The sequence below is a fragment of the Narcine bancroftii genome, chromosome 2, assembly GCF_036971445.1.
Source record: "Narcine bancroftii isolate sNarBan1 chromosome 2, sNarBan1.hap1, whole genome shotgun sequence".
Classification (NCBI taxonomy): Eukaryota; Metazoa; Chordata; class Chondrichthyes; order Torpediniformes; family Narcinidae; genus Narcine; species Narcine bancroftii.
The window spans coordinates 86,643,588-86,662,295 of record NC_091470.1 but is presented as its reverse complement, the minus strand read 5'-3'; the positions used below and the strand labels follow the sequence as shown (position 1 = coordinate 86,662,295).

General features: G+C 43.7%; 1 protein-coding gene across 21 annotated transcripts in view; it reads right to left on the bottom strand.

The window, feature by feature from the left end:
• The window catches only part of LOC138753859 (alpha-(1,6)-fucosyltransferase), an 852,902-nt gene that overhangs the window by 53,902 nt on the left and 780,292 nt on the right, over positions 1 to 18,708 (bottom strand). For all 21 annotated transcript variants that reach the window (XR_011351465.1, XR_011351466.1, XR_011351467.1 and 18 more), the window contains one exon: positions 13,045 to 13,282. Coding sequence is in view for 18 of the 21 variants with exons in the window: in XM_069917380.1 (XP_069773481.1) it covers positions 13,045 to 13,282 (238 nt within the window). In the remaining 3 variants the exon portion in view is untranslated. The remainder of the gene's footprint in view (positions 1 to 13,044; positions 13,283 to 18,708) is intronic.

Sequence of the window (18,708 nt, the reverse complement as noted above, 5' to 3'; positions counted from 1 at the left end):
CGATGGACTTGGATTGATGAGTCACGTCGAACTGGTGACAAATTAGACCGATTTTGAATATTACACTTCATGAGAGGATTTGAAAAAGATTTGGTAAAATGTAATGCAAGTGACAAGAAGTCTTGGGCTACTTTTGCACAGGCTATTCCTCTCAATAATTTGGTGCATGTTTACATTGGACTCATGTGTACGACAATAAACATCATAATTATTATCATTAATTCTGCTAATCATTTCATCTAATGGTGTAGCTGAACAACATCAGGGAAAGCCGCAATATACTGCACTCAAATAAACACTGTGACATAGATCCATAGAACATGACGGGACAGAAACAAGCCAGTCGGCCCTTCTAGTTTATGCTGAATCATTGTTTTGCCTAGTCCCACTGATCTGCACCCAGTCCATAGCCCTCCAAAACATCTCCCATCCATGTACCTGTCTAAGTTCTTATTAAATGTTAAAATTGAGCCCACATTCACCACCTCAGCTGGCAGCTCATTCCACCCTCCCACCACTCTCTATGTGAAGAAGATCCCTCTCATGTTCCCCCTAAACTTTTCCCCTTTCACTCTTAACCCATGTCCTACCTTGGTGAAAAAAAGCCTATCTACATTTAATCTATCCCCCTCATAATTTTAAATATGTCTCTCAAACCTCCCCTCATTCTTCTACATTCCAGGGAATAAAGTCCTAATCTTTTTAACCTTTTCCTGTAACTCAGTTCCTGAAGTCTGGGCAACATCCTAGTAAATCTTCTCTGCACTTTTTCAATCTTATTGATATCTTTCCTGTAGATAGGTAATCAAACGACTCACAATGCTCCAAATTTGGCCTCACCAAAGCCTTATACAACTTTGCCAAAAAGTTTACAACCCTATCCACTCATGAAGCCACTTTCAGGGAATTATGTATCTTTATTCCCAGATCCCTCTGTTCCACCCCACTCTGTGGTGCCCTATCATTTACCATGTATGTCCTTTCTTGATTTGTCCTTCCAAAATGAAACACCTCACACTTGTTTGCATTAAATTCCATCTGCCATTTTTCAGCCCACTTTTCCAGTTGGCCCAGATCCCTCTGCAAACTTTGAAAACCTTCTTCGCTGTCCAAAAATGCCTCCAATATTAGTGTCATCTGGAAACTTGCTGATCCAATTTATCACATTATGATCCAGATCATTGATACAGATAATAAACAACAATGGTCCCAGCACTATTGAGCCACACCACAAGTCATAGGCCTCCAGTCTGAAAAGCAATCTTCCCACAACTCTGTGCCTGTTTCCTGAGTGAATACTGACAGAAAAAACATTTAAGATCTCTCCCATCTCTTTTGGCTCCATACAAAGCCAACCATTCTGGGACCAATTTTGTCCCTTAGTATCCTTTTGGTCATAATATACCTGTAGAAACCCTTAGGATTTTCCTTCACATTGTCTGTCAAAGCAACCTCATGTCTTCCTTCCTGATTTGTTTCTTAAGGTTTTTCCTTGCATTTTTCATACTCCTCAAGTACCTCATTTGCTCCATGTTGCCTATACCTGCTATACTCCTCTCTCTTCTTCCAAACCATACCTCAATATGCCTCGAAAACCAAGGTTCCCTATCCCTGCTAAGCTTGCCTTTAATTCTGACAGGAACATACAAACTCTGTACTCTCAAAATTTCACCTTTGAAGGTCTTCCATTTACCCTGCACATCCTTGCCCATTTCCAACTTATTCCAATCCACACATTCTCGATGCTTTCTCATTTCCTCAAATCTGCCCAGATCTATCCTTCTCCATAATTAACTTGAAACTAATGACATTATGATCACAGGACCAAAAAATGTTCCCCTACGCATACTTCCGCCACCTGTCCTGTCTCGTTCTCTAAAAGGAGATCCAGTATTGCACACTCTCTGGTTGGTACCTCTATATACTGATTTAGAAACCTTTTGAGAGCACATTTGACAAACTCCAAGCCATCCAGCCCTTTTACATTATGGAAGTTCCAGTCAATATGTGGAAAGTTGAAAACTCCAACTATCACAACCTTATGCTTCCTGCAGCTGGTTGTTATCTCTTTACAGATTTGCTCCTCCAATTCTCATTTACTATTAAGTGGTCTATAATAAAACCAGCTGAATGTGGTCATACCTTTCCTTTTCCTTAGTTCCACCCATATCATCTCAGTAGACGTGCCCTCTGGTCTGTCCTGTCTGATCACAAATCTGATATTTTCCCTGACAAGCAATGATACTCCTCCCCCTTTCATACCCCTTCCCCCCTCCCCCCCCCCCATTTTATCGTGTCTAAAGCAATGGAAGCCCAGACATTGGCCTGCCATTCCTGCATCCAAGGTTCATTAATGGCCACAATATAGGTTCATTAATGGCCACAATATCAATTCCACATGCCAATCCATGCTCTAGGTTCTTCTACCTTTCCTACAATATCCCACCTTCCCTGGAAGAGAACCGAATGATCCAGAAACCTGAAACCTTATGATTATCCTTCTATTTCTAACCTCACTAATGACACAAATTTAAGCTTCTTGATGAGTAGCAACTGCAGATCGAGATTTTAAATTTATTTAAAATTTTAAATGTAGATATACTGCACAGTAACAGGCCATTTCGGCCCACGAATCCGTGCTGCCCAATTTACACTCTATTAACCTACATCCCCGTTACATTTTTAAGGGTGGAAGGAAACTGGAGTCCCCCGGAGACACAGACACAAGGAGAATGTACAAACTCCTTACAGATAGCACGGGATTTGAACTCCAGTCCGGTCCTGATTGCTAGCACTGTAAAGGCATTGCACTACTGCTACTCCAACTGTACTACCCTAAAATCTAGAATGCTAACTTATAAAGGGTTTGGGAGTATTCCTAATTGTGAGTGTTTACCCAAGAGCTAATTTTCCCAAGAAATCTGAACTGAGCTGGAAACATCATCTCTCATAACAATATGTCCAATATCAGAAGTCAATGAGGGGGTGGCCGTGAACAGCAGACCTGGGCATTATACCAAGATCAGGACGCCAAGGCAGAGAACAGCAGTGAGACATGATAGGCAAGTCCACGTCTTGTTGAAGGTCATATACCTCTAAATTGTTTCAGGCACTCCAGCTGTCAGTATCTCCAGCAAGTATCAATTTTATGGGAGGCAGGGCAGTTTGTCTCTTCTCAGATCAAATTTCCATCGTATAATGAGTTTCCACTTCCTTTCTCTTCAATATTATTGTCTTCCCTTCTTTTTCGGGATAGGGGCTGGTTGGGGGGGTGTTCCACTGAACCTCTGAGGGTCAAAAGTAGCCAGAGTATAAGCTCTCACAAGACTTTGCAGGAGTCCTTATGTGAAGGCAAGAGCAGAAGCAAGAATAGACAATGCTGAAGATACTCAGCAAACCAGGCAGCTTCTGTGGAGAGAGAACTGTGTCGAAGTTTGTAATATTCTATAAGGTACATGGATTGGAGGGTATGGACGGTCATGGTCCGTGTGCAGGTCAATGGGTCCAGGCAGAAGAATAGTCCGGCATGGACTAGATTGGCTGAAGGGCTCGTTTCTTTGCTGTAGTGTTCCATGGTTCCAAGTGAGAAAGTGGGGGTGAGGTTTGTGAAGCACAGAAATCAAGATTGCCCAGGAGAACACAACTGGCTCTGAAGCTCTGTGCCAGATTCTAGCTGACAATTTGGGCAAAGAGTTGTCATGAGCCACTAACAATAGAAGAAAGAGAAGCAAAAGTAAGTCCCTTAGATGCCACTGAGTGTCTGTGGATTCACCTCCAGTGCTCCCACAGCCTCTGCATGGTTCCAACAATTGGCAGCCCAAGCTCCAGTTCCAAATGAAGAGAGAGAGCGAGAGAAGAGGGGGGGGGGTGGCGGGCGGGAGAGAGAAAGAGTGAGAGAGGAAGGGGGAGGGAGAGAGAAAGAGTGTGAGGAAGGGGAGGGAGAGAGAAAGAATGAGAGGAAGGGGAGAGAGAGTGTGTGTGTGTGTGTGTGTGTGTGTGTGTGTGTGTGTGTGTGTGTGTGTGTGTGTGTGTGTGTGTGTGTGTGTGTGTGAGAGAGAGAGAGAGAGAGAGAGAGAGAGAGAGAGAGAGAGAGAGAGAATAGCATGTTGGAACCACAAAACAGAACACAGCAGGTCTGAAACAATGAAGAATGCAACATCAGGAGAGAGGAAAGTTGAGTTAGTGTGAAAGGTAAACAAGCTGACATAATACAAACTCATAATGTGCTTCATAAGGCATGTTCTCCAAGCTATGCAACATCCTGGTAAATCTTCTCTGCACCCTCTTCAAAGCATCTAAATTGTTCCTGTCATGAGGCAACCAGAAATGAACATAATACTCCCAATAGAGCTGCAACATTACCCCACGGCTTAATCCCCTGATGAATGAAAGCAAACACACTATACGCTTGCTTAATCACCCTATAAACGTGTAGCAATCATGAGGGGTCTATTGACCTTGACTCCCTCTATCCCCACCAAGAACTCGTTGCAGAGGAAAGTCCATGAGAAGCTGGATGGTTGGTGGGCATGGAAGAGCAAACCAGGGAATCACAAAGGGACGGACAATGGGAGGTGATGATGTGTCTAGTGGTCAAACGTCATTGAATGTTGCAGAAAGGATGGAGGATGATCCGCTGAACATGGAGAATGGAGGGAAGATGGGTGAAGATGGCTGAACCATGTCTTTGATCTGGTTGGGAGGAGAGGGATGAGAGGCAACATATGTAAACAGAAGGGAGGTGGTTCAGAATCCTGAGAAATGTGTCAAAGTGGAAACCACAGCTTTTAGTTGAAGGACAATGTCTCGGAAGTGCTGGTATGAAAAGTCTCATTAATGGAAGGGCCACAATGGGGACAGGGAAACTGGGAGAATGGAATGATGTCATTATGGGAATCAGAAGGCCAAAAATGGTAGTCAAGGGAACTGTGGGCTTGTAATAGAAATAAATCTCCTCAGGGTTTAGTATTCATCTTCCAATTGGTTTTAAACAATACTATTCTCCCTAACTTTGCAAGGATAAACTGTTGCCATGAAAAATAAAATCTTCCATAAGAGTTTTGTTCTGAACATAAAAGAAATATCCTGTGCCATACACAAAAGTGCTGGAGAAACTCAGCAGGCCATATAGCGTCCACAGGAAGTAGAAGGTAACCAACATTTCAGCCCTGGTTACCCTTCACTTCTTTACACGTGCAACACTAAAAAAGGCTCTTTTGGTCCACAGGACATGCCGTCCAATTACACCCAATTGACCTACAACTCCCAGTACATTTTGAAAGGTGGGAGGAAATCGGAGCCCCCGGAGGAAACCCACAGGACACGGGAGAATGTACAAACTCCTTAGAGACAGTGCGGGATTCGAACTCTGTCGCTGGCTCTGTAACAGCATTGTTCTAACCATGCTGTCCATCTTGTGGATGCTGTGTGACCTTCTGGGATTCACCAGCATGTTTGTATATTACACTTCTCTCTAGCATATGCATATTTTCTTGTTTAACTTCATAAGTCCCTTGAATTTGTTGACTATATTTCACTCACTCTTGTGCCATTGTTAGATTTGAAAATGTAAATACATAGAATTTGGAGGTCATCAGGCAAATTAGTACATTTGAGCATTTCAGGAACTTTAATCATGATTGGTAATATCTTGCACACATTCTTCATTGAGGAATGATCTTTTCTTCCTTGATTAAGAACGATAATGGGATTTTTTTTTTACAATGCCAAGTCAATTCTTGCCAGAGTTTCTGTTGTGTGCAGAAGGAAATGGCCACAACTCCATTGTGTGAACCTATAGCAGCTACTTGAGCAATTGGAAATACATAGTTCAATGCATGTTTATTTTCACATAGGTTTCTGTTGAATGACATCCAGTGAAGATAAAATGGCACTGTCTATAATCCCCCTAGGATTTCAAAAATTAAAAACATTTGCAAATTAAATAAATTGACCTTCCCCTATTTTCCTGAATGGATGGCATTTTGAGGAAATTTCAATGCGGTGTGATAGGTTTGTGTGGGTGGCGGAGTTGTGGGGAGGGGGGTGAAGGGGTGGTGTCTGAGGGGAAAAGGGGACTTCCTGAGTTAAAGGGCCCAACACTACCTAGTAGTCAGATTGGGACTGATTAGTAAGTTACTTTGAAACAGCTTCCAAGTCTTCCTATAAATGGACAACATCGCCGCCTTCTATTTTGGCTCAATGACTGTCACATATTGTTACGCAGTTTAAGTCAGCTTTGGGAACCTGAATAAATCAGGATTAAAGCAAGACCATGGTCTTCCTTGTCTCCTTCATTGGCAGGTCTGATGAGCTGAAGATGCCACACATAGAGAACCACAGAACAGAAACAGACCCTTCAGCCCATGTAGCTTATATCATATATGGCTCAAAGGCATTGGGTTATGCACCAAGAAGCACACACCAGGTCAAGGAAAAGAGTGACCTGGCATGAGCATCACTTTCATGGTCAGGTGGTCAGGTGGTCAGGTGGTCAAAGGTGCTCTTTAGTGATGCTGTTCTTGGCCTGTACCCCACTGGCACAACTACTCAAAATCTTATGCAGTTCACCTGGGGTTGAAATATGGATGGGATTCACAGAAGATCAAGGTTCCAATAAAGGGGGAAGATCGTGGATGCCTCTGCAGCCCTCATACTGAAGGCCACCACCATGCTCAACTGCATCCAGTGTACGTTGACCCTAGCTACATCAATATCCAACTTGCTGAGGTTCTACCTATCCCCTGTGTCGGGCAAGACACATCGGATCGTATTGGCTTTGAGATGCAGGGTGATGTACCACCTTGAAGCAGAAGGGAACTTTGGATGAGGAATCAGTCAGATTAATCAGATTTATAGAAGGTCTACATGAAACGGTCACGAGAAAAAGAGAAGATGGATCCAGTCAGATGGTTGAAACACAAAAGTCTGCAGACACTGTAATTGTAGTAATGCTGGAGGAACTCGAGCCGGTCTTTTCAGCATCCATAGGAGACAAAGATATATTGCCAATGTTTTGGGCCTGAACCCTTCTTCAAGGAATAAGCAGAATAACCCAGAAGCAGGATATCTCAGAAAGTCTCAGAATTCAGACAGTGCTGACCGGGGGAGGAATCCAGACCAACAAACATGGATATGATAGGGGACGAGGTAAGAATTTATCACATTTGTGCGAAAGGAGTCAGAATGGAGAGAGAGATAGGGAAAGGCGATGGGGAAGAGGTTGATGTTATGCCATCTGGTTGAAAGATGCCCAGTCGAAAGATGAGTTTTGTTTGACATACAGCATGGTAACAGGTCACTTCAGCATATGAGTCCATGCTGCCCAATTTACACCCCATTAACCTACACCCCCAGTATGATGGGAGGAAGCTGGAGCCCCCAGAGAAAACCCACGCAGACACGGGGAGAACCTAAAAATTCTTTACAGACCACACGGGACTCGAAACCCGGTCCAGTCCTGAAAAGGTGGTGCTGTAAAGGCATTGCACTACACCAACCGTGCTGCTGTGTTGTTTCTCCAATTTCTGGGTGGTCTTAGGCTAGCAGTCCATGAGACCATGGTCAGACATGTCAGCAAGGAAATGCGTTGAAGAATTGAAATGAGTAGCCACTGGGAGATTCACGCAGACAGAGCTGAAGTCCTCAACAAAGCAATCTTGCAGCCTGCGTCCAGTCTCTCCTATGTAGAGGAGACCACAATGGGAGCACTGGATGCAGGTGGCCCCTGCAGATTCACTAGTGAAATGTTGAAGGTTAGTTTTGGCCCCAGAATGGTGGTGAGGGAGGAGATGTGGCCACAGGTGGAGCATTTCCTGCAGTCACAGTGGTAAGAACTAAGCGGGTGATTGGAGGGGAGGGAGGAGTGGGCAAGGGAGTCACAAAGGAAGCAGTCCCTGTGGAAGACGGAGAGGGGAGGAGAGTGAAATATGTGCTTAGTTTTGGGATCACATAGTGGCAGAGGAGGATGTGTTGGATGTGGAGGCTGGTGCATGGTAGGTGAGGACAAGAGGAATTCTGTCTGTTGCGAATGGGGGTGGAGGGGGACAGAACAGATATGTGGGTAATGGAGGATATGCAGGTGAGCGCTGAGTTGATGATGGTAGAGGGAAAGCTGCATTGTTTGAAGAAAGAGGACGTGATGGAGGAATTGAGAGAATGGAATGGAATTCTTACAGAGGACAGGTTTGGAGGAGGTGTAGTTGAGGTATCTGTGGGAGTTGGTGAATTTATAGAAGATGGCTGCCAAGAGTTTGTCTCTGATGAAGACAAAGAGATTGAGAAAAGGGAGAGTGTTGCTGGAGATGAACCGAGTGAATTTGAGGTTGGGGTGGAAGTCAATGAGCTGAAGATATTGGATCTTCATTCTACATGGTATTGTTCAAAAGTTAAACCTTTTTGGACTTCTATTAGTAAATTCTTGCAACAGGTTACAGGTGTTCTTTTTCCATTGAATCCTGAGTTATTTTTGATGGGTAATTTTGAAAGTATTACTCCAAAATTACATTTATCAGATTTTCAATTGAAATTTGTTAAATTAGCTCAGGTAATATCAAGGAAATACATTGCTGTCACTTGGAAATCAGATGTTTCTTTACCACTAGGAAGATGGCAAACAAGTGATTCAAAGTTGTATTTTGTTAGAAAAAATTAAATATACTTTGAGAAGCAAATATTCTATATTTTTACAGATTTGGATTCCGTACACTCGAACATTAGGTTTGAATTTATAAATAATACCTTTGATTCCTCTGGACCAGAGAAGTCTTCCCTTAATAAATAATTTTTTTTGTGAAATGTTTTTGGGATCTTTGAGTGTTTCTCAAAGCAATCCAATTTAATATATATTTGTATCCATTATGTATATCAGTAAGTTAGTTTTTTTGTAGTTTAGTATAATATTTTTTAGTGGGCATTAGAGGGGTGGGGGTTGGGGGGGCTTTAGTTAGGGTTTAGATGGGGTTCTTTTGGAGTTTTTTTTTCTTTTTCATTGCGCAAATCAACATGTATTTAATCAATAACTCTGTCACAAGGTGATATGTTTTTTTAAAAATTTGTTATATCTGTGTTGATCTTAAATAAAATATTCAAAAACAAAGTGAACGAGGTCATACTGGGCACATGAGGGAGCATCCAAGAGTTGAGGGGCCTTGGCTTGCAGCATGGATTGCTCCACGTAGCCAACAAAAAGGCAGGCATAGCTGGGGTCCATGCAGGTACCCGTGGCTACCCCTTGAAGAAAGTGGAATGAGCCAAAGCAGAAATTATTGAGGGCAAGGACAAGTTCTGCCAGCTGGAGGAGGGTGGTGGTGGAGGGGGACTGGTTGGTTCTATTGTCCAGAATAAAACAAAGGGCTTTTAGGCCTTCAGTATAGAGGGGGATGGATGTGCATAGGGATTGGACATTCAGAGTAAGCATGAGATGATCGAGTTGAAATGTCCCTGGATGTAGATGGAGAAGGACTGGACCAGGGGGAACGAAACAGAGTCAAGGTAAGCGGAGACCAATTCGGTGGGGCAGGAGCACGCGGACATGATGGGTCTGCCAAGACAATTGGGTTGTGGATCTTGGTTAGGAGATAGAAACAGGTGGTACAGGGTTGGGAAACAATAAGGTTCCCTATCAAAGGCATTTGGCAGAATGGTCCGTCACTAGAATCTTCAAAGAAGGAATCAAGCAGCAAGACCTAGTTTGGGTGGTGGTGTGAAGGCCATCCCTGGTTGTTGCTGTGTGGTGAGAGAATTGCCCATGTTCCATGATGCTCTCAGGAATAAAGACCCAGCCATTTAAAATCTCTCTATAAGGGTGAAACGGTTAGCACAGCATTTCTCATCCCACCTTCAACTATTAGATCCTGCCAAGATGATTACCTTATCATCTGGCGGGCCATCAGGCCCCAGTCCAGATGTTTCCCCCACAAGTCAGCCGAAGATGGAATTTTTGTGTGCTCTTGAATGTTTCAATCCTTATCTCCTCAAGATTCAAAGAATAGATTGATTCAGCAACCAGTCTCAATCTGGGCAGTGTGGCCCTTTCACTGTCTGCTCTCATCTCATGTTACCCGTGACCTGGAGATGATGCACTGCTTGAAAAGGAGACAGAATGAAGGCAACTTTTCATTTGCGCCCTTCAGTGCCTCTGGCTGCACAGAAAGCATCTTCGAGCCAATGAAGAGCCTCTTATTTGCCCAGTAATTTCTTGCAAGTTTCACGACAGCTCTAATCTGTTTTTGGTGCAATGCATAAAAGTCCTGGGGAAACTCAGCAGGTCACGCAGCGCCCTCAGGAAGTAAAGGATAACCAAAGCTTCGGGCCTAAGACCGTCATCAAGGTAATGAGCAGAAAGCAGGCAGGCACATGAATAAAAAGGTGGGGGGAGGAGGGAAGGAGGGGCAGGAGGAGGACCATAGGCCAACAAGCGAGAGGTCGGAGGTGGATATGGGTGAGAGGGCAGAAGAGGAAAAAGCGGAGAAATGATGGGGAGGGGGTAGCTCTGAATGGAGAGGGAATGGAAGGGTGTAGGTATCTGGAGTTTTTGGGGATCTCTCTCTCCTAACTTCTCCAACCTCGAACATTCTAAATTCTCTCTCTAACCCCCTCTCTCCCTCTCTTTCAACCTCTCTCTATCCCCAACATCTTTCCCCATCTTCTCTCTCTCTCTCTCTCTCTCTCTCTCTCTCAAACCTCCCTCTCTCTCCAACCTCGCTCATCAATCTATCAACCAGATGTTTCCACAAACACAGAGAGGACGAGGAATTGGCTCAGTGATACTCCTTTTCCCTCTCCACCCCCCCTGCCCCCCCCACAAGCATGTTTCTCCTTCCACAGATCCTGCTTGTTTCACTGAGCATTTCTCATATTTTCTGTTTCATTTCATTTACCTGCAAATTGCGGTCACGGTCATATCATATAAACCACAGGGACCAACTTTCACTTGACAACCCAGGGGTTCTCAACCTTTTTCTTTCCACTCACATCCCACTTTAAGTACTCCCTATGCCATAGGTGCTCTGATTAGTAAGGGATTGCTTAAGGTGGGATGTGGGTGGAAAGAAAAAGTTTAAAAACCACTAATTTAATCATACCTCATTGACTTGTTATGTGCAGGGTTTCATAACTCCAAAGGAAATGGGCCAATGACAATTTTTCTCAAGCAAAATATTTCAGTAACAATTGGGTCTAGAGCAGCGATTCTCAACCATCCCTCTCACTCACATCCCACTTTAAGTACTCCCTATGCCATAGGTGCTCTGATTAGTAAGGGATTGCTTAAGGTGGGATGTGGGTGGAAAGAAAAAGTTTAAAAACCACTAATTTAATCATACCTCATTGACTTGTTATGTGCAGGGTTTCATAACTCCAAAGGAAATGGGCCAATGACAATTTTTCTCAAGCAAAATATTTCAGTAACAATTGGGTCTAGAGCAGCGATTCTCAACCATCCCTCCCACTCACATCCCACTTTAAGTACTCCCTATGCCATAGGTGCTCTGATTAGTAAGGGATTGCTTAAGGTGGGATGTGGGTGGAAAGAAAAAGTTTAAAAACCACTAACTTAATCATACCTCATTGACTTGTTATGTGCAGGGTTTCATAACTCCAAAGAAAATGGGCCAATGACAATTTTTCTCAAGCAAAATATTTCAGTAACAATTGGGTCTAGAGCAGCGATTCTCAACCATCCCTCCCACTCACATCCCACTTTAAGCAATCCCTTACTAATCACAGAGCACCGATGGCTTCGGGATTACTTAAAGTGGGGTGTGAGTGGGAAGAAAAAAAGTTTGAGAACCTTTGTGATAACCCCTCACAAATGGCATCTTCATTATGATGAGCAGATCATCTGTTTCAGTCATGTTAATTCAAGGGGACGTACTAAGAACATAGAACACTACACATCACAATACAGACCCTTCAGCACTCAATGTTGTGCTGACCTACATATTCCCACCAAAAAAAACTAATCCCTTCCTACCTTGTTAGCCCCTATTTTTTTTTCATCCATGTGCTTGTCCAAGAGTCTCCTAAATGCCCCTGATGTTTCAGCCTCCACCACCTCACAGGGCAAAGAGCACTTGCTGGAACACTGGGAACAAATGGCCTGCTCTTCTCCACATCATGTGATGGAGGCTTTTTTAAAATCTCCAGCCAGAAGTACAAGCAACAGGTGACATTGTTCAGAGGGCCACACTGCTAACTGCTGCCGTGGAATGGATTTTGTGTTCAAGTCTCTGACGTGGGGGTTGAACACAAAAACGCTTCTCAGAGCAGTCTCTCAGCAGAACTGGCACTGAGAACGCAAATCACACAGAAACACAGAGAAAGTACAATTACGTTCATAAGCAATGAGCACAAAGTATTGCCAATTATCATCAATCGCTTTGAAAGATTCACTGTTTTGCTTTCATTGACATTTAAATGCTGATATACCATGGCTTGTCATGTGTTCAAACACTACAGCACGTCACCAACAAACTAACATATCAATATGGCCCGTTAATTCTCCCTGCAATGGCAGCTTTTTCCTGGGGTGACAATAGCAAGTACCAGAGAGCATCAGTTTAAGGTGAGTGGAGGAAAAAGTTCTGGGAAGACGTCAGACGTAAATTTTACACAGAAGGCAGTGCGTGCCTAGACTGCTTTACTGGGGTTGGTAGAGGCTGTTACAATCGGGACATTTAAAAGATAAAGACATGGAGTTTGGGGGAGGAAAAAATTAAATTTAGGTTTAGGTTGACACAACATTGTAGGCTGTACTGCAATGTTTTATGATCTAAGGAGAGTTTTGGCACATAGAGAGGTACTCTGCCTACCCAGAGGGAAAACCAGAGGTCCCTCGAAGGTATTATTGCAGTCCCAGCAGTCTGGGAATTAATGTGAGGAATGATGGAGGCATCAACAAAAACATATTCACAATGATTTATGAAGGATTTACCTTCTCACGAGCCCTTGCAATTCCAGTTGATCCAGGGTGCACAATACATACAACACGCTTGAGAAGTCGCTCACTGTTTAAGAAACAGGAACAGTCTCAGGTGCTCTTACCTGACCAATGTCCAGAGCTGGTGCCGGACCTGTCTGTGCAAGTCTCGCTGATGGGTTTGAAGACGGATTCCCAGCCCCCACTGGAGTAGCGCCAGTTCTGAGACTCCAGGATAAGAGTACGCCGTGTACCAAAAGCAATCATGAAGCAGTAGACAACGTGGTGCAGCTGGCAGCCGTAGCCACAACCCTTGTTGATGTTGCACACCAACTTCTGGGCTTTGCTGCAGTCCTTGGGGTTCTGGGAATGGAAGATGAAAAGCAGCAGGTTAACAGCCAGAATTTGGAATTCAACCTAACAAGCTTTCTTGCCTCGCACGGCTTGTGGAGTTGTCGAGCACACGTTCCACGACTTTGAGAAACACACCATGAATTTCACAGGAGCTTTCAAGAACAAAAATAGATTTCAAGATATGCGATCAAAAATGATTCATATTTAAGATGCTCCATAAACCGAAGGACATGGGAAGTGCGAGGAACAAACCCATCATGGGTAGAGTCAGAATGTGGCCAGTAGGGTTAAAGTCTTGCCTGCAATCACTAACCACATCAAGTGAAGGTGGTCACGTTTCAATTATATTCACTTCCGGTGGGGATGCAGAGGAGTTTTACCAGGATGCTGCCTGGACTGGAGAACATAACTTATGAAGAAAGGTTGACAGAGCTGGGGCTGTTCTCTTTGGAGCGATGGAAGATTGGAGGTATAAGATTATAAGAGGTAGTGGTATGGCATCTTCTTCCCAGCATGCCAATGGCCAATGCCTGAGGACAAAGGAAAGTGGAGGAGAGATGTCTGAGGCAAGTTTTTTATTTACACAGAATGGTGGGCGCTTGGAATGTATTGCTGGGGGATGGAGGCAGAGGCTGATATTATAGGGACATTCAAAAGACTCTTGGATAGGCACATTTAGACATACAGGCCATTTCGGCCCTTGATTCCGTGCTACTCAATTTACACCCAATTGACTGACAACCTCTGGTTCATGGGAGAAAACCGGAGCTCCCGGGGAAAACCCATGCAGACATGGGGAGAATATACAAACTCCTTACAGACAGCACGGGATTGGAACCCTGGTCCTGATCTTGGCGCTGTAAAGGTGCCCCAATGAATGTAAGAAGACAGAAGATTATGGGTGTGAGGTAGGGAAGGTTTAGATTGATGTGGAGTAGGTTTGCATATGTCACCATAACATTGTGGGCCGAAGGGCCTGTACTGTGCTGTAATGTTCTGTATATGTTGCAACTGGCCTCAGCCATCATGACCAATTTACTCAATCTAATCATTGCTCCCTTCCCCTCTGGTTCCATTATAGTTCAATTAATCTAGTGATTGAATTAATGAAATTTACGAAGAGGTGGAATCTCTCGATCTCCCTTCCTCCACAGCTAAAGGCCCACCAGCCATAATGGAGCTGATGGAACTCTGGACATGAGAGGCAGAATTGGATAGCAAAACTATCTAAAGGGCTTAGGTCTGGACAAGGGCAGCTAGAAAGGGAGGTCAAATTTAGAACGAGAGAATGAAAGATCCTACACATTTTAATTTTTGGAAACAAAAGCCCTGTCCACAAATCGTGTAGCTGCAAACCCACAGAATCTCAAAATGCACAACTCAATTTGTTGGAAATAAAATAGAGAATATAATTGTCATTGTTTGGTTTTATTGGCAAAGGCAATTTAGTAAGAATGCCTAAACCATGGGAAAGATCCTCCACAAGAGATAATGTGAGCACAAAGTGGCCAATCCAGGAGTGACGTTTTTCACTCTGAGCCGAGTCATGCCAAACCTTTTGTAGTTGAAAGAAACAGGGTGCAACAGGATGGATGGATCTGAAAACAGCATGAGAAACAACATAATTTATACTCTGTGAACACATAGTCCAGGTCCGGCTCTGTTTTCATTGCGGACTGAGCTGGCTAAGTTTGAATCCTTTTGCGTTGCCACAATTCTTGCTCTCATTTTGTTACCCATTCTGCATCTTTCATTGAGACGGAAGCGGAGTAGGAAGGCCGAGAGGGAGCGGCGACATTTGACAGAATTCTCAAAGTGATCTTGTACTTTCTCAAAGAACTGTCGTATGATCTATATTGTGTGAAATGCATAACATTCCACAATGACAAACCAAAAGATCCACGCCAGAGAATTCGAAAAGTGCCCGATTTCTTTTCAGCCTGCGTACACAGGGACAACATGCACGTGAAGTGCAATGACATCAACAGCGATTGGAAATGGGGCCAGATGATCAACTCCTCAGTAAAAGGAAATTTTTGAAAGACTAAAGCTAATAAGGCTCCAACAAACTAGTGGACAAAATATAAATTGTGAAGTTTTAAAAGGAACATGAAGGTGCACTGTTCTCTCAGTGTGTTTGGTTCAAGTAGATGTTTGCCTCCACTCACAACTCCTGAATCTCGAATGCAGAACTCTCCAAGAAAATATTTTCCTCTCCACTGAAGTCAAAAGATTGTGCCACAAAAACTGTTTCTTTTTATTTCATTCCATTGTACATCAGTATTCCTGAGGTCATCTCCGACAGAATATGTCCTAATTGTTTTAAAGCTACGAATCCCTCTCTCCTCTGTCTAACCTCGAGTACTGTCTCATGTGCGCCAAGCTTCAGTTAAAAATAACAAAACCCCTTTGGCTGTAAAGGAGAGTCTGAACTGCTTTTGTGACCATTGGATTAATTATCCTCCAACATGCTCTGCTCCATCTGAAAACTGCAGTGGCCTTGAGTTCCCACTTAGCTCAAAGAAAGTCACCCAGACATTCATGGTTCTCCTTGAAAAACTTGCTCCGAAAGAAAAACAAACTTCTCATTTCACTTTCCATTCAACAGGACAGAGCTTAATTAATTCAGCCAAAGAACATCAATGATATCAGGTGACATAGCACTACATCCTCATCAATGACAATGAACAACAGCACAAATCTGTCTTCCCTGTTGGTTTGTTTGGACTTCAATGCTGGGAGTGCGGTACTCTCTCAGGTTTGTACACACTATCGAATACAGAGGATTCGTTGTCACCGCACATTCAATTCCATGCTGCCTGGATGGTCCCTGCATTCAAATGCACCAAGAAATGCATTACATCAACTGTCTTTTACTTCCTATAGTTGCTGCGTGACCTGCAGAGTTTATTCAGCACCTCTGTGTATTACATGACTACATCTTTTTTTAAAGTATTGGATACTTTGAAGGAAATGACCTACAAGGGGAAAGCCGCAGTGACCAGGACTCTGGCACTAAGCCTGGCTCTGTGGCTCAGAAGGGAAGGAGGAAGAAAAGGAGTAGGGTGGTGATCGGCAATTCAATAGTCTGAGGGGCAGTCAGGTGCTTCGATGGACATGAAAGAGGCACCAGGTGCCAGTCAAGTACATCTCAGACTGTGTCCATGGCATCCTGAAAAGGGAGGATGAGCAGGCAGGAATCATGGTACACATTGGTATCAAGGACATAGGGAGGAAAAGGGATGAGATTCTGAAGCTAGGTAGTAAGCTTCGAGATGGGAACTCAAAGGCAGTGATCTCAGGATTGCCACCTGTGCCACACACCGATGAGGGTAAGAAAAGGAGGCAGCGTCAATGTGCGGCTGGAATCTCTTCCACGGAAGGTACAACCTGTACATAAAGGACGGGAGGGGAGCAAGTTCCTGGTGGAGAGGATTTAAGCTCATTTGGCATGGAGACAGGAAACAGAATGACAGGGAAGAGAATGGAACAGATGGTGGGAAGGTTAATGCAATGCATAGAACGAGTGTGAGGCAGTGGAGGGAGCATAAATGTAGTCAGTTGGAGGGACCGGAAATGTTTTTATTCAATTCAAAAAATATTAGGAATAAGGGAGATGAATTTAGAGTATGGGTCAGTATGTGGAATTACGATATTGTGTCCATTCCAGAGACTTGGGCATGATTAACTGATGCAGGTTTAGATGTTTTAAAAGGGATTGGATGGGAGGTAAAAGGGGGAGGGGGAAGCAAGCATGATAGTATCATAGCTGCAGAAAGGGAGGACTTTGTGGAGAGATTGTCCACTCAGTCAGTGTGCGTGGAGGTCAAATAGGAAGGGTGTGATCACTCTGTTGGGAGACGACGATAGACCTTGGGACACTGTGGAGCAGATTTTGGAATGGGGCAGAGAAAACAGGGTTGTTGTTATAGGAGACTTCAACTTCCAAATATTGGCTGACACCTCCTTACTGCAAGAGGAAGAGATGGGGCAGAATCTTTCTTGACACAGTATGTGGACAAGCCGACGAGAGGAGAGGTCATACTGGGATGCAGTACTAGGTAATGAACCTGCTCAGGTGACCAGCCTTGGGGTAGGGGAGTATTTCTGAGACAGTGACCATAACTCCCTGACCTTTAGCATAACCATGGACAAAGATAGGAGACAACACGGTAAAGAGTTTAATTTGCGAAGGGATAATTACCATGGGATTAAGCAGGATTGGGGAGAGTAAAACAGATCATTCGGCCCCTTTAGTCTGTGTGGACCATCATCTCCCTAGTTCAACTGACCTCCTCCCATACCACAACTCTCCAGGCCTCTCCCATCCAGGTACCTATCCAATGTACTCTTAAAACACTTGATCAAGCCCACATTCACCACGTCAGATGACAGCTCTTTCCACACTCCCACCACCCTCTGAGTGAAAAACTTCTCCCTAATGTTCCCCATAAATCTCTCCCTCTTCATCTTAAAACTATGACCTCTCAAATTTATCTCCTGCAATCTCAGTGGAAAAAGCCTATTCGCATCCATTCTGTCTATACATGTCATAATCCTGTAAACCTCCATCAAATCTCCCCTCATTCTTCTTCGCTCCAAGGAATAAAGTCCTAACCTGTTTAATCTTTCGCTGAAACTCAACTCCTGAAGACCTGGCAACATCCTAGTAAATCTTTTCTGCATTCTTTCAATCTATTGATATTCTTCCTGTAGTTAGGTACCCAGAACTGCACACAATATTCCAAATTTGGCCTTACCAATGTCATAAACAATTTTAACATAACATCCCAACTCCTGTACTCTATACTTTGATTTATAAAGGCTAAGATACCAAAAGTTTTCTTTACAACCCTGTCCACATGTGACACCACCTTCAGGGAACAATGCATCTGCACTCCTGGAGCCCGCTGCTTCTCTGCTCTCCTCAGGGCCCTATCATTTACCGTATATCTCCTACCTTGGTTTTCCCTTCCAAAATGCATCACCTCACACTTAACTGCATTAAACTCCATATGCCACTTTCTGTCCTATTTTCCGAGTTGGTCCAGATCCCACTGCAAGCCTTGATAACCTTTCTTGTTGTTCACAGCACCTCCTATCTTTGTATCATCAGAAAACTTGTTGATCCAATTCACAACATAATCATCCAGATCACTGATGTAGACAACAAACATCAAAGGTCTCAGCATCAATCCCTGAGACATACTACTAGTCACAGGCCTCCAGACTGAGAAGCAACCATCCACTATAAATCCCTGTTTTCTCCCATACAACTAATTTTGAATTCAGGTTACAACCTCTCCTTGAATACCTATTGTCAGAACCTTCTGACTAACCTCCCATGAGGCATCTTGTCAAAGGCTTTACTAAAGTCCATGTAGACAACATCCACAACCTTTCCTTCATCCATCTTCTTGGTAACCTTCTCAGGG